Source organism: Phytophthora cinnamomi, assembly GCF_018691715.1.
Source record: "Phytophthora cinnamomi strain GKB4 chromosome Unknown Contig33, whole genome shotgun sequence".
NCBI lineage: Eukaryota > Oomycota > Peronosporomycetes > Peronosporales > Peronosporaceae > Phytophthora > Phytophthora cinnamomi.
Genome location: NW_027150966.1, coordinates 378,086 through 391,023, shown reverse-complemented (window position 1 = coordinate 391,023; position 12,938 = coordinate 378,086). Strand labels below are relative to the sequence as shown.

At 55.8% G+C, this 12,938-nt stretch overlaps 5 protein-coding genes across 7 annotated transcripts; 1 reads left to right on the top strand and 4 right to left on the bottom strand.

Annotated features, from left to right (window-relative positions):
- Nucleotides 1-10: 10 nt before the first annotated feature.
- Nucleotides 11-614, bottom strand: IUM83_04308 (uncharacterized protein; the record flags this gene model as incomplete). Its single annotated transcript, XM_067928375.1, has 3 exons — nt 11-181; nt 255-313; nt 407-614. The coding sequence occupies 3 exons, from the start codon at nt 612-614 to the stop codon at nt 11-13; spliced, it is 438 nt and encodes a 145-aa protein (XP_067792696.1).
- A 2,579-nt stretch (nt 615-3,193) lies between these two features.
- IUM83_04307 (Serine/threonine-protein phosphatase Pgam5) lies at nt 3,194-4,564 on the top strand (the record flags this gene model as incomplete). The annotated part of the gene is made up of 1 exon (XM_067928374.1): nt 3,194-4,564. The coding sequence occupies one exon, from the start codon at nt 3,194-3,196 to the stop codon at nt 4,562-4,564; it is 1,371 nt and encodes a 456-aa protein (XP_067792673.1).
- A 399-nt stretch (nt 4,565-4,963) lies between these two features.
- Nucleotides 4,964-9,166, bottom strand: IUM83_04306 (serine protease v8; the record flags this gene model as incomplete). 3 transcript variants are annotated; one of them, XM_067928372.1, is made up of 3 exons in its annotated part: nt 6,199-6,221; nt 6,316-7,414; nt 8,648-9,166. In XM_067928372.1, 3 exons carry the CDS (start codon nt 9,164-9,166, stop codon nt 6,199-6,201), a joined length of 1,641 nt encoding a protein of 546 aa, XP_067792676.1. The 3 variants fall into 3 exon arrangements, with proteins under 3 accessions (XP_067792675.1, XP_067792676.1, XP_067792674.1); XM_067928371.1 differs by lacking the exon at nt 6,199-6,221 and having other exon boundaries at nt 6,477-6,499; nt 6,595-7,414; XM_067928373.1 differs by having other exon boundaries at nt 4,964-7,414.
- A 407-nt stretch (nt 9,167-9,573) lies between these two features.
- Nucleotides 9,574-10,797, bottom strand: IUM83_04305 (serine protease V8; the record flags this gene model as incomplete). Its single annotated transcript, XM_067928370.1, has 1 exon — nt 9,574-10,797. One exon carries the CDS (start codon nt 10,795-10,797, stop codon nt 9,574-9,576), a length of 1,224 nt encoding a protein of 407 aa, XP_067792694.1.
- Nucleotides 10,798-11,622: 825 nt separating this feature from the next.
- On the bottom strand, nt 11,623-12,387 carry IUM83_04304 (putative histone H1; the record flags this gene model as incomplete). Its single annotated transcript, XM_067928369.1, has 1 exon — nt 11,623-12,387. One exon carries the CDS (start codon nt 12,385-12,387, stop codon nt 11,623-11,625), a length of 765 nt encoding a protein of 254 aa, XP_067792695.1.
- Between the last annotated feature and the right edge of the window lie 551 nt (nt 12,388-12,938).

The following is a 12,938-nucleotide window of genomic DNA, read 5'->3' as shown; positions in this document are numbered from 1 at the left end:
GGTTATGTCCTTATTCCAGTGGACTGTAGATGATCCTCTGGACACTACCACGCTGCTCCGACACTTGGATGACCATTTTCAGGTCGAGAATGTCTCCGTCGTCGTCCTTGAAGGCCGCGATCAGCAGGCCACAATTGGTCAATTGGCTCGGCTGGATGGCGGAAATGTTGATTTGCGGGGCCTGGTTACACATATTTTCACTCCACCGTTATACTAGTGCTTACCGACACACTACACACAAATTTGAGACGAACCGAGAACTGGAAATGGTTGTCGCCTCGCGCGTAGTCAGTTGCCTCCACTTGACCCAGTTGTGCAGACACAAATCACTTTTTGGTTAAGGGAACCCAATTTGCTCTCTCAGTTGCTCGGGGGTCTATATGTAAGTGAAAAGGTGAAAGGATATTGATAATGTGGCGCTTAGTGACCGAATCCACGAGATACTCGATGTCCCAGACGCCGTTGGTCACGGGTGCGTCCAGGTGGAAGTCCACCTCCAGGTTCAGCTCGTCTGTGAGCGCCGCCGGGTTGGGCGAGATGTCCACGGCCGTGACGTCCACGGTCGGTCTGGAGCGCAGGTAGTCCTCGGCTTCCTGCTGTTTGCTCTCGCTCATGGTCGCACTATGGGTGGCTTAGATACTTTGCGTGAAAAGGCGGCAATTTGATAAGGACCAAAATACAAAATGACGGACCAAATATGTCAAAGTTTGTGGGCGGACCAAATCGTTATTGCAACTTTGCAAGAAAAATCCACCACAGATCGCTCTGGTTGCTACGAGCCTTCATGCACAATGCATAAAGGGAGACACCACACGTTCGTGCGAGAACAACTGGTGGTGCGATAATATAGACTTCAGCCACTTGGCAAAACGATGGTAATCAAGAAAACAGTCATCCGCTCGAAGGCGAACCGCTGGTACAACTTCTATCATCCGAGTAGCAGCGACGGGTACGGGCATGGTTCGAGGCACACGGCGACTACTGGCCTGCGCGCTAGACTGCAACTTGCCAACTGACGTGTGACTTTCGCAGGCCAGGTGGTCGGTTGGTAATTTACGCAGTATACGCGCAGGTATACGCCATGGTCTGTCCATAGTGGGCGCAAGTGCGGACGGCCGGACTATTCCCCGGACCAAAAAATCCCTGAAAAATACCGACTGTATACAGTGGGACATGGCTAAACGCGAGTTACTGAACCCATTTCGCCTCGTGCAGGGTGAGGCAACAAGCTTCAACGACCGCCGTGTCTAATGCGTCGGGGCGGGGCGAGCTTCAGCTTTTGCCCGAGCATCGTGCCGTGGATGGACGATGCGAGGCGCTGGGATGACCCCGCACGGCGTCTCTGGTCGCGGTGGCCGCGTCTCGCCCCGCCCGTTTCTCAGATCGAGCATGTCGAAGCGCTCTCTTACATGTGATGTGCGTGCAGTGCAACCTGCATGGTGCAGCGGGTGGAGGGCGCTGGCCAGAAAGAAGGGAGGCCTGTGTGCGTCAAGCTCGGAGAAGCATGAGGCCAGGCGATGTGGTAGCCCAGCGTGGAGGGGAGAGATTCGAAGCAGAGCGGCGGAAACGTTTCCGACGGTCGCCCTCCCTGAGGAAACAACACATCTTTCTCGAGGGAGCAAGCGGATGTTTTAATAGTTGCTGCGCGAAAGCCGAGCGGCCGCGTGTCTCCTGTCGCAATGCAGAGCCAATACAGTGCTGCACTGCATCGTGACCGGTGTGTGTGTCGGCCCACTTAGAGCGTAGGTAACAGCCACTTACGCTGGTGTCCCAGCGCCACGGCACCGCATCGACTTGATGGGCATTTCGAGTTTTGCAATGGATCGGTGCAAGGTTGTAGTACATGTTGTGCGAGGCGTGGCCTTCTACATTATTGTTCAGCTAAAGATTCGACAATGCCCAAATCCGACACACTACACAGCTGCGAAATTATCACTGAAAATTACGGCGCTAAGTCACCAGTGGAATGTTTGTGCTTCGAAGTGCATGTTGCATTTAAATATGTAGTTTTTAAAATACTCAATATCGCCCTGATCAAAGCGCGATCTTATGTGGCTTCACTTGGTATCTTACAACCGCCAGCCTATTCTTGTCTTTCCCGAGCATTCTGCGCACTACGGCAGAGCGTTCCTAGATCGATGCTAGTAGCAACACTGCCACAGAGTTAAAGTGCAATGTCTTCTTCAACATGAACCTCGTCGAGCAGAGCCCCCCCCCCCACACACACACATACATGGTACCGCACTGCCGCAACAATGAACCTTGCACCGATCCGTTGTAATGTAGAAGGCCACGCCTCGCACAACATGTACTGCAACCTTGCACCGATCCATTGTAAAACTCGAAATGCCCATCAAGTCGATGCGGTGCCGTGGCGCTGGGACACCAGCGTAAGTGGCTGTTACCTACGCTCTAAGTGGGCCGACACACACACCGGTCACGATGCAGTGCAGCACTGTATTGGCTCTGCATTGCGACAGGAGACACGCGGCCGCTCGGCTTTCGCGCAGCAACTATTAAAACATCCGCTTGCTCCCTCGAGAAAGATGTGTTGTTTCCTCAGGGAGGGCGACCGTCGGAAACGTTTCCGCCGCTCTGCTTCGAATCTCTCCCCTCCACGCTGGGCTACCACATCGCCTGGCCTCATGCTTCTCCGAGCTTGACGCACACAGGCCTCCCTTCTTTCTGGCCAGCGCCCTCCACCCGCTGCACCATGCAGGTTGCACTGCACGCACATCACATGTAAGAGAGCGCTTCGACATGCTCGATCTGAGAAACGGGCGGGGCGAGACGCGGCCACCGCGACCAGAGACGCCGTGCGGGGTCATCCCAGCGCCTCGCATCGTCCATCCACGGCACGATGCTCGGGCAAAAGCTGAAGCTCGCCCCGCCCCGACGCATTAGACACGGCGGTCGTTGAAGCTTGTTGCCTCACCCTGCACGAGGCGAAATGGGTTCAGTAACTCGCGTTTAGCCATGTCCCACTGTATACAGTCGGTATTTTTCAGGGATTTTTTGGTCCGGGGAATAGTCCGGCCGTCCGCACTTGCGCCCACTATGGACAGACCATGGCGTATACCTGCGCGTATACTGCGTAAATTACCAACCGACCACCTGGCCTGCGAAAGTCACAACGTCAGTTGGCAAGTTGCAGTCTAGCGCGCAGGCCAGTAGTCGCCGTGTGCCTCGAACCATGCCCGTACCCGTCGCCGCCGTGGCGCCCTACTCCGTTCTAGCTGGCGACAACCAGCAGCCTACCAAGCCCGCCAAGAGCCCCAAAACCGTGCACTTCGCCAGCACCAAAGAGCTCGAGACATGCAGACCCCACCTGGACTCGCACTACCCGACGCCGCCCATGGCTCGAGCCGTGCCCCAAAACGGGTCCACCACCCGTCGTTACACCATCGACGAGGTAGAACTCTACTTCAGTGAGGACCGCCCCGAGTGCCCCGTGGGCTTCCGGGACTACGCGGTGCAAAAGGCCGCCAGACGCGAGAGCTTCGTGCTCTGCGGGTTCATGGAAACCCGCCGAGTCAAAATGGGCCTCACCTCGTGGACCAAATGCTGGGCCGAACTCTATCACGGCATTTTGGTTCTACGCAAATTCAAAGACACTATTCAGCGGAAAAGGTCCTTGGTACCGGTCGCCTCGGGCCGACTGGAATTCCTCGACTTTAAGCAGAACGTCATGCAGATAGACTACCTCTACCAGGGCCGGAGTGAGACCAGCGTCCTCCGCTTCCAGAGCAAGCAGGACATGTTCCTCTGGTGGTGGTCCATCCAGGTGGCCGCCCGCGTGCCGATGGAGCCGCAGCTGCTGCACAAGTGCATGGGGCGAGCCACGCTGTCCCCGTTTCAGATCAAGGAGGGCACGTACCAAGTGGACAACGTGCTCTTCCCCAAGTCTATTCAGCCAGTACTCAACCCGCTAAAGAAAAAGCAACACCCTCAAGGGGTGACGCACCTCCTTTTCATTCGCCATGGGGAGACCGAGAACATCAATTTCCGAGTTTGCGACAGAGATAAGAGACTCACCAAGCGGGGTGAAGAGCAGGCGGCGATCACGGCCAAGCACCTGAGCAAGGTATTCAAAGGCCGATCCAATGGCCGCCCTAGTGTCACGTTGGTGTACGGAGGGCTGCGACGAACGGTGGAGACAGCGGCCGTGTTTGCCAAGGCTATGCCGTGGATCGCCAACAAGCACGAGTGCTGCTTCTTGGAGGATGGCGCGCCCAAGAATGTGGACAGCTTCCAGCGGTTCGACTACCGCGAGTCGATGCACAAGATGGCGTTCCAGAACCTTTGCCGCTGGGATGGAGATGACAACCTGGTGCGTGGACCCAAGGGCAACCTGGAGAATTTCAAGCTTGTCATTGCGCACACCAGCTTCATCCAGTATTGCTTGGCGCAGTGCTACGATGTGCCCAAGGAAATTATTCAGCTCGGAGCCCCGATCAGCCATTGCAGCCTGACGCGGATCGACGTGACGCCGAACGACGAGATGACTGGCAAGTTCTCGAACCGAGTCTCGCACCTGCCGCTCACCCACCAGACGAGCGAGTAAGATAGTAAGAGTAAGAGTGACGTAAACCCCAATTAACTATTTACTAGTTTGCGTACGCGAAGAATGCTCGTCCAGGTGCTTGAGATGCTGTTGTTGCATGTGCTGAACTACTCGCATCGCCATCGTTGGTATCCTACGCCTACGACTACCCATAGCACTTCAAGCGAGCAAACATTCGAAATCGTCAGCACTAGTGAATCTTGGGCTGAAATGAAGAAAACGAGGAGTTGAAGGCAAAAACGCAATGTGTATTGATGGTCAAGGCAATAGAAACGTGATATGTACGCTGGGTTTTCTCTCATGGTCAGTGAGCGAGCAAGAACTAGCTCTGGTCTCCGTTTCGCTGGAACGGAGTGCTATATCCAGCGTGGACTGGAATGTGAATTGCTGTCGTCGCCTTTAGGCAGTGCACACCTGCTTTCCGACATCACTGGGGCACCTACTGCCCGAGAAGGATCCGGGTGAAGTGATGTCCAGTTTTTCGGCGGAGATTACGATGGCCAGGTAGTTGCCGCGGTCGGACTTCTTGCCACATGACTCGGGGGTGAACTTGTCAGCTGAAGCCCGACTGGTGCGAGCAATGGCGTCTTCGAGGCTCAACGGATAACGCCCCACAACGAGAGTGTATTCTCCTGCCGGAAGCGCCAACGACAGATAGGGATCGCGGAAGCTGATAGAGCGGTAGTGCGTGCGCTTCACGAAATTATCATCATCATCGTCAGAGTTCACGAGATCAGCTGCCGACAAACCTGCTGAGTTGGAGCGGAAAAGGTAGGCAACAGCATCCACATACGCGCTCTCGCAATTCCCGTTCACATCCATGAAGTTCGTGCCGTCGGTACTTCCGTACGACGCTATCTCCACATTGATGCGGTTGAAAGCAGGAACTGTGAACGGGATATAGTCGACGGACACTGCGCCGTTACTACGGACAATGGAGCCCTCAACGCCAGTGGCGTAGGCAGCAGCAGCCTCAAGGTGGTAGGGGCACTGCGAGTACGGGGAGTTCGGAGACACAACATTACACTGCGAGCCGATGTAGCTGCCAGGGGACGAAACTTTCACACTTGCGCTGGTGCTGATCGTGAGTCGGTAGCTGCCGTAGTTCGAGGTGCCCTTATCGCACACGCGGACCTTAGGAGACAGGGGCATTTGCTTGTTCGCTGCTTGTTTCGGTGTCAATCCCGACGCACTCACTGCTAATCGGTAGTTGCCCGCTGTGAGCTGCAGATAGAGGTAAGAATCGGCAGAGCTGATGGATCCGTCGGCAGTGCCGTATCCGTTGGGAGCATTATCGTTGACCGCAAGAGCGGTCATGGCACCCGTGGCCGGATTTACACTGAAGAGGACGATGCTGGAGTCGAGGTATCCAGCATTGCAGTCGCCGTTAACATCCACATAGCCTCCGCCAGATGTCTCCTCCATCGAGAGGATGTCCATCTCAACAACTGCATCCGACGATAGCGTGAAATCCACGTAATCCACTGACGTAAATGTGGCCGTCGAGGTGATCGTGCCGTCCACCTTCGTCTTTGTCGCAGGGACGTAAGTTGGAGCTTGCGTCGGGGGTGTCGTCGTCGGGGCTGAAGTAGCGGCAGTGTAAACAGCGTTCTCCGGAAGAATGTTACGCGATCTCATGTCGTTGATGAGTTTGTAGCTGTTGATGGCGGCATTGGGGCAGCCTCCGCAGTGGTGCAAGGCGACAACAGCGTTGTCAGACCAGGCAATAACAGGCGAACCCGAGGACCCACCCTGCGTATCCAGCATGTAGGCGACCTGCTCCTTCGCACAACCGTTCGTGTTCAGCGATGTCACCATGCCCCACCCGTTGTCAGTTTTCATCGCAATGTGCTTGCCCCAACCAGCCGGGTGCTGTGGGATGTAAATTCGCTCCGAGAGCACAGCTCCAGTTTCACGGAGCTGCAGGAATCCATACTGGCCCGACAGATTAATCGGCAGCTTCACCAGAGCGTAGTCGAGGGTTGGATCGGCGTAAATGAGCGTTGAAGACCGGGCTCCCACCTTGCCACCGCAGGCCATTCCCTTGTTGCAATTGGTACTGCAAGTCGCACCCTGAGCGTCGAACTCGAACTCCGTGTTGCTAGCGTGGTCCTGCTGCGAGATGCAGTGATTGTTCGTGATGAGGTGCCCCTCACTGCCAATTAGCCAGCCTGTGCAGAAGAAAGAGCCCGTCGACTTGTGAATTAGTAGGCGCGCCACAGCACCCGCTGCCTTGAACACGTCTGTGAAAGATGAGTAGCACACAGCTTGCTGACTCTCGTCAGCGCCGCACACCTCTTCTTGCTGGGACTTGGCGTCGTTAGCAGGCTGGGCAAGGAATCGGTAGCTGTCGACAGTGAAACCCATGCACAGGAAAGTGTTCACAGGCTGAGCACCGACAACTGGGTCAGTGGGCTGGGTGAAAAGCTCTACCACAACGGATGTCGTCTGGAGAGCGATCGAGAAGAATTCTCCGCTTGAGTCATCGCCGTGATACTTCAGCACGGTCGTTTCCGGGTCACTCGGGTTAGCTGCGCGGATTTGCACGTAGTCGTTCTTGGGTAGATTGAAGTTCGTGAAGTGAATGGAGACGAATTGCGCCAGCGAATTTGTGATCGTGTACGCGAACTGCGGCTGAGGGGTTGAGTTGTCGGTATGAGTTGGGTACTCGACGGTCTCTCCGCACCCAACGCCGAAGTTGAGAACTTGGACGCCGGCGGGGGTGCTGCTGGTATTGGTTGCTGTTTGGGCGCTGGCGATAGTTGCCCACGTCGCGATTGCAAAGGCCACAACTCGGTGGAGCAGGCGGGTCATGACACTCGATCTCTTGCTGTGTTTCTGTGAGTTCTCCTGACAAGGAGGATTCGAGAATGAGCGAGTGATCGCCAATCTCCTCGTGTATGAACTCAACAATACCCTACTATGGATAATGGAGGGGGTTGAAAACTCCGCAGGATTCAACGGATGGGAAGTGTCATTTTGATAACCCAGCTACCCAACCGAAAACGAAGGTCAAGCGTCGTTTTTCGCGTGAGTGCTAGAATTGTGCTGGTTTGATAGCATTCGCGGCGGTTTTGAAGGAGTTACTAAGCTTGGCGAGATTCCGCCACCAAGCCAAAATGGGATAGTGATGGTGATCAGCCAACCACTGAACGTACTGGGACTTGTCGCGCGCTCAGTAAATTCGCAGCCCCTTCCTATCAACGCCTACAGCATGAGTGAGACCATCAACAGGGCTTCGACAATGTAGCAGCTCGGTGAGATAAGCTCTCCCTAAACCGACACGAAGCTCGATTGAGCGGGAGCACGGAAATTTCCAATGATAAAGGCAACGTGTGTTGATAAAAGCGTAGATAGCAACCACTAGTGAGACTACACTGTTCCTTACGCAACTGCGCCTGCAGGGAGGATGTTTCGCCAGCGCATGTCGTTCACGAGCTTATAGCTGTTGATTGCTGTATTGGGGCAACCGCCGCAGTGGTGCAGAGCTACAACCAGATTATCGGACCACGACAGGAGGGGCGATCCTGAAGACCCTCCCTGAGTGTCGAGGTAGTAAGCAACTTGGTCCAATGCACAGCTTCCCATCGATAGCGAAGTTACAGTCCCCCAGCCACTGTCCGTCTTCATTGCGATACGCTTACCCCATCCTGCAGGGTGCTGCGGCAAGTAAACGCGCTCGTTTATGACAGCTCCGCTTGATCGAAGGCGTAGATATCCATACTGCCACGACAAATTCTCTGGGAGTTTCACGAGTGCGTAGTCGAGTGCTTCATCTGCGTAGATTAGCGTCGCATAATTGGCGCGAATGGTTCCACGGCACCCACGAGCAGAAGCACAACTTCGGCTGCAAGAGGAGCCTTCAGCATCGAACTCGAACTCGGTGTTACTGGCATCCTCTTGAGTTGAGATGCAGTGGTGGTTGGTGACAAGGTGACCCTCGCTACCAAGGAGCCACCCAGTGCAGAAGAAAGCACCCCCTGATTTTTTAATGAGAAGGCGAGCCACAGCATTGGAGTTTTGGAAGGCGCTGTTGAATGACTTGTAGCAAGCTGCTTCTCTACTATTGTCTGCGCCACACACCTCTTCCTGCGAACCATTCAATGTAGATCCTTGCGCCATGTACTGGTACCTGTCGACCGAAAATCCCACACACTGCGACGAGTTCACGCCCTGCGGTTGATTTGCTAACTCCGTGAACAGCTCCACGATCACGGCTGAAGTCGATAGTGCAGTTGAGTAGAAAGATCCGTTTGTATCGTTGCCTCGGTACCGCAGGACATGGTTTTCGCTTGATGCGGGGTCAGCCGGACGCACCTGCACGTAGTCGTTTTCGGGCAAGTTGAAGTCCTTGAAGTGAATAGCGATGAAATCTGCCAGCGGGTTCGAGATCAGGTAGGCGAACCGCGGTTGCTCAGTGAATTCATCGGTGGGAGGGTACTTCATGTCACCACCGCAGCCTACGCCGAAGATTTCCTCCTTGACGCCAGCCGTGCTATCAACGCTGCTCAAGTTGAAGTTGTCTTGAGCAGATGTAATTGGCGCCCATGTAATCGATAGCACCACTACTGAGAGAACGACGCGACTGAATAAACGCGTCATTCAAACTTGCACTCGCTCTCTGTCTCGGAAGTTGAAGATTTCAAAATGACGCTCATCCCTCGTGGTCATTCTCCTATCTTAGATGTCATGATGAGCAGTTCACGGCTGAACGCGATCGTGCTTGCTTGTCAATGTGCGATGGGGCTTTTGCTGGATCTACTTGAAGTACTTCGTGTGAGAAAACAACACAAACTAACTACGCTATCTCATGGCAGCTTTAATTAGTCTGTCTGTACCTGCGACTGTGAACTCAATGGAGAGAGCATCAACACATCGCACTAAAGACACTAAAGATAAATGCACTGGGAATTAATCGACACTTCACGTCCAGCGTAGCTACATCCAGCAACACGCTTGGCAGTGGTATGTGTGCGTCAGTAGAAAGCATGCAACTTCGGTCCAGGAGTTTAAGCAGCAGCATTCGCCGGTAGAATTCCGCGCCAGTTCATGTCGTTGACGAGCATGTAGCTGTTAATGGCCGTGTTCGGGCAACCGCCGCAGTGGTGCAGAGAGACCACCGTGTTGTCCGACCAAGCGATGACAGGAGAGCCCGACGAGCCGCCCTGCGTGTCGAGATAATAAGCGACCTGATCGTTCGCGCAGCCGCCCATGGTCAACGAGGTTACAGTTCCCCAACCGTTGTCGGTCTTCATCGCGATGCGCTTGCCCCATCCAGCCGGGTGCTGGGGTACGTAAATGCGTTCATTCATGACAGCCCCGCTTGAGCGAAGTTGCAAGTAGCCGTATTGCCAAGAAGGGTTATTGGGCAGCTTGACCAATGCGTAGTCGAGCGTCGGGTCCGCGTAGACTAGCGTCGCAGACGATGCTACAACGTTTCCCCGGCACGCGAAAGCACTGGCGCAATTAACACCACAGCTGGAACCCTCGGCCATGAACTCAAACTCAGTGTTGCTCGCGTGGTCTTGGGTCGAGATGCAGTGGTGGTTCGTGATGACGTGGCCCTCGCTGCCAAGGAGCCATCCCGTGCAGAAGAAAGATCCTGTCGACTTCTTGATCAGCAGGCGAGCCACCGCGTTGGAAGCTTGGAAAGCACTTGCGTAGCCCGAGTAGCAGCGGGCTTCCTGGCTATTATCTGCGCCGCATATCTCTTCCTTGGATCCGTTCAATGTCGAACCTTGGCCCAAGTATTGGTAGCTGTCCACTGCAAAACCAACACACTCTGTCGCGTTCGCAGAATCCGCTGAGCTCGCTGCATCGGTGAAGAGTTCCACGATCACAGACTTCGTCGAGAGTGCATCCGAATAGAAAGCTCCGCTGGTATCATTGCCACGGTATCGCAGCACGCGAGTGTCCTTGGCTCCAGGGTCAGCCGCGCGCACCTGGATGTAGTCGTTCTTGGGCAAGTTGAAGTCCTTGAAGTGCACGGCAATAAACTCAGCCAGCGGGTTCGACACCAAGTAGGCGTACCGTGGCTGCACCGTCGAGTTGTCCGTGGAAGTCGGGTAGTCCGTACCTTCACCGCAGCCCACGCCGAAGTTTTCATCTTCAACTCCGGGGGCCACACTGTCCGTGCTGCTGCTGCTATTGGAGTACTGCGCGGCCGTGAAGGTTGAAAGCGCCGTAGTGAGTGCTACCGCTGACGCGACCGCGCGATAAAGCAAACGCGTCATCGATCTGCTCTGCTGGAGATGTTGGTTGGTGTCGTGGCTTGTTGGTCCGATGCTGGAAGTTCGGGAATGAGCTGCTGTGGTCGATGTCTTGGCCGGTCTTCAAGCATGGAGTTTCGCGTGAGCGCGCTCTGATGGGCGCCTTGAGTTGCATTGCGGATCCAAATGGCAGCGTGGCTTGTGCAGCAAGTACCAAAACAAGCTTTTCACCGTTTCCTGCTCATCCCTGCGCAGCAGTTTCGATCACCGGCACGCTCCACTCCTTCAAATTCCAGCGGCACTTCCGCAAACCACAGCATTGTCACTGAGGTCGGTGCTGCTGCAGTATCTCTCGAGGTGGTTTCGTGCGGGAGTCCAACGCAAGTTTTGGCAGCCAGCAAAGTGCAGCAAACTTCTCCTCGCCGAAATACGCGATGCTGCATGAGCAACACCAGCATACACCACCAAGTACAGCCACCAAAAACTATAATTGCCCTCCACACCCTACAACCAGACGGACTGGTACTTTCTCGACGAAGCGCTTGACACTTCAGGCTCCAGCTCGCCGGTGTCACCACACCTCAACTGCAACTACACGACACGACGCAAATCTAGCCAGACCATTCTCTACAGGCTTCACAGCTTCACCGTAGGCAAGCAGTCAGCACAGAAAAACAGTCAGGTGCTCGTGAGCTCAAAGGACAATTTCTGAGGTACAAAGGGTGGTGTTAAAAAACACCGAGGGATAGAGGGAAGGGTGGCCTGGTGCTCGACGTCGTGTAGCCGGCAGCCCGCGCGCCCATAATAAAATCACCGACCTTTAAGAAGCAGTGAGACGTGGGAAGCAATTTACTTCTTGGCCGTCGTCTTCTTGACCGTCTTCTTGGTGGCCTTGGCGGCGGCCTTCTTGGGGGCCGCCTTCTTGGCCGGGGCCTTCTTGGCGGGGGCCTTCTTGGCCGCCGTCTTCTTAGCCGGGGCCTTCTTGGCCGCCGCCTTCTTGGCAGGGGCCTTCTTGGCGACCACCTTCTTGGCCGGGGCCTTCTTAGCAGCCACCTTCTTGGCCGCCGCCTTCTTGGCCGTGGGGGACTTCTTGGCCACCTTGGCCACCTTCTTGACCGTCTTGGCCGACTTCTCCGACACCTTGAGGCTCTTCTTCTTGCTGGCCGCGGGCTTGCGCAGCTCCGGCGAGAGCTTGTACGAGCCCTTGACCTGGATGAACTTGCCGGCTTCCACGGCCGTGCGCAGCGCCTTGTTCAGGTGGTGGCTGGCGTAGTTGGCCTTCTTGGCCTCCACGACCTTGGCGATGGCCTGGCGCGACGAGCCGTTGCGCTCCTTGAGCTCCTTGATGGCGTCCACGATGAGGTCGAAGTACGACGGGCCGGCCTCGCCGCTGCTCTTAGGGGCGGCGGCCTTGGCGGCCTTGGGCTTCTTGGCCTTGGGGGCCGCCTCCTTCTTGGCGGCAGGCTCCTCCTTCTTGGCGGCGGCCGTCTTGGCCTTGCGGGCCGACGGCGAGCGCGTCGTGGCGGGGGCCGCGGCCGGCTCCTCGGCCGGGGTGGTGGTGGTAGCGGGCGTGGGCTCGACGGCCGCGGCCTTAGCGTCTTCGGCGGGGGCCATGGGGGCGGAAGGGGGCGGGGAACAGGAGGAAGCGGGGAGCGGTCGGAGCCGTCGGCGTCGAGTTCTTTTCTGCCACTCAGGCGGAAATGCAGCGGATTTGGCAGATTTGGACAAAACGCGGGAAACCGCGAAACGCGCGCGGCCCAATGGGAACGCGGCAGTTGAAAGTTCCGCCAATCATACACCGGCAAGCGAACCGAACGGCAAAAACAACTGATTAGGGGACGCGAAAGGGTTGCGGGGACGTATTTAGAACCAGGTGGCTACATTTGAAGCCCGCTCTACGTCTCCACGACTCGCAGGACGTAGAGCAGGAAGAGGGGAGGTGATATCGACAGCGGGGCTCCCGTTATGCGCAGCGGGAGCCTGTACACACAAAAGTTATAATTACCAAAAGTTGTAGCGTTCTCCCAACCAGTCATCGCCCGTCTGCAGTTCTGTACAAGTAAATTACCAGCCTGTCTACCAAGCCACCGTGGACGAAACTCTGAACATGACTACTTATCCTACCCCCGCTACCAATGCCATTGGGCTGCAGGCGAGTGCACCTG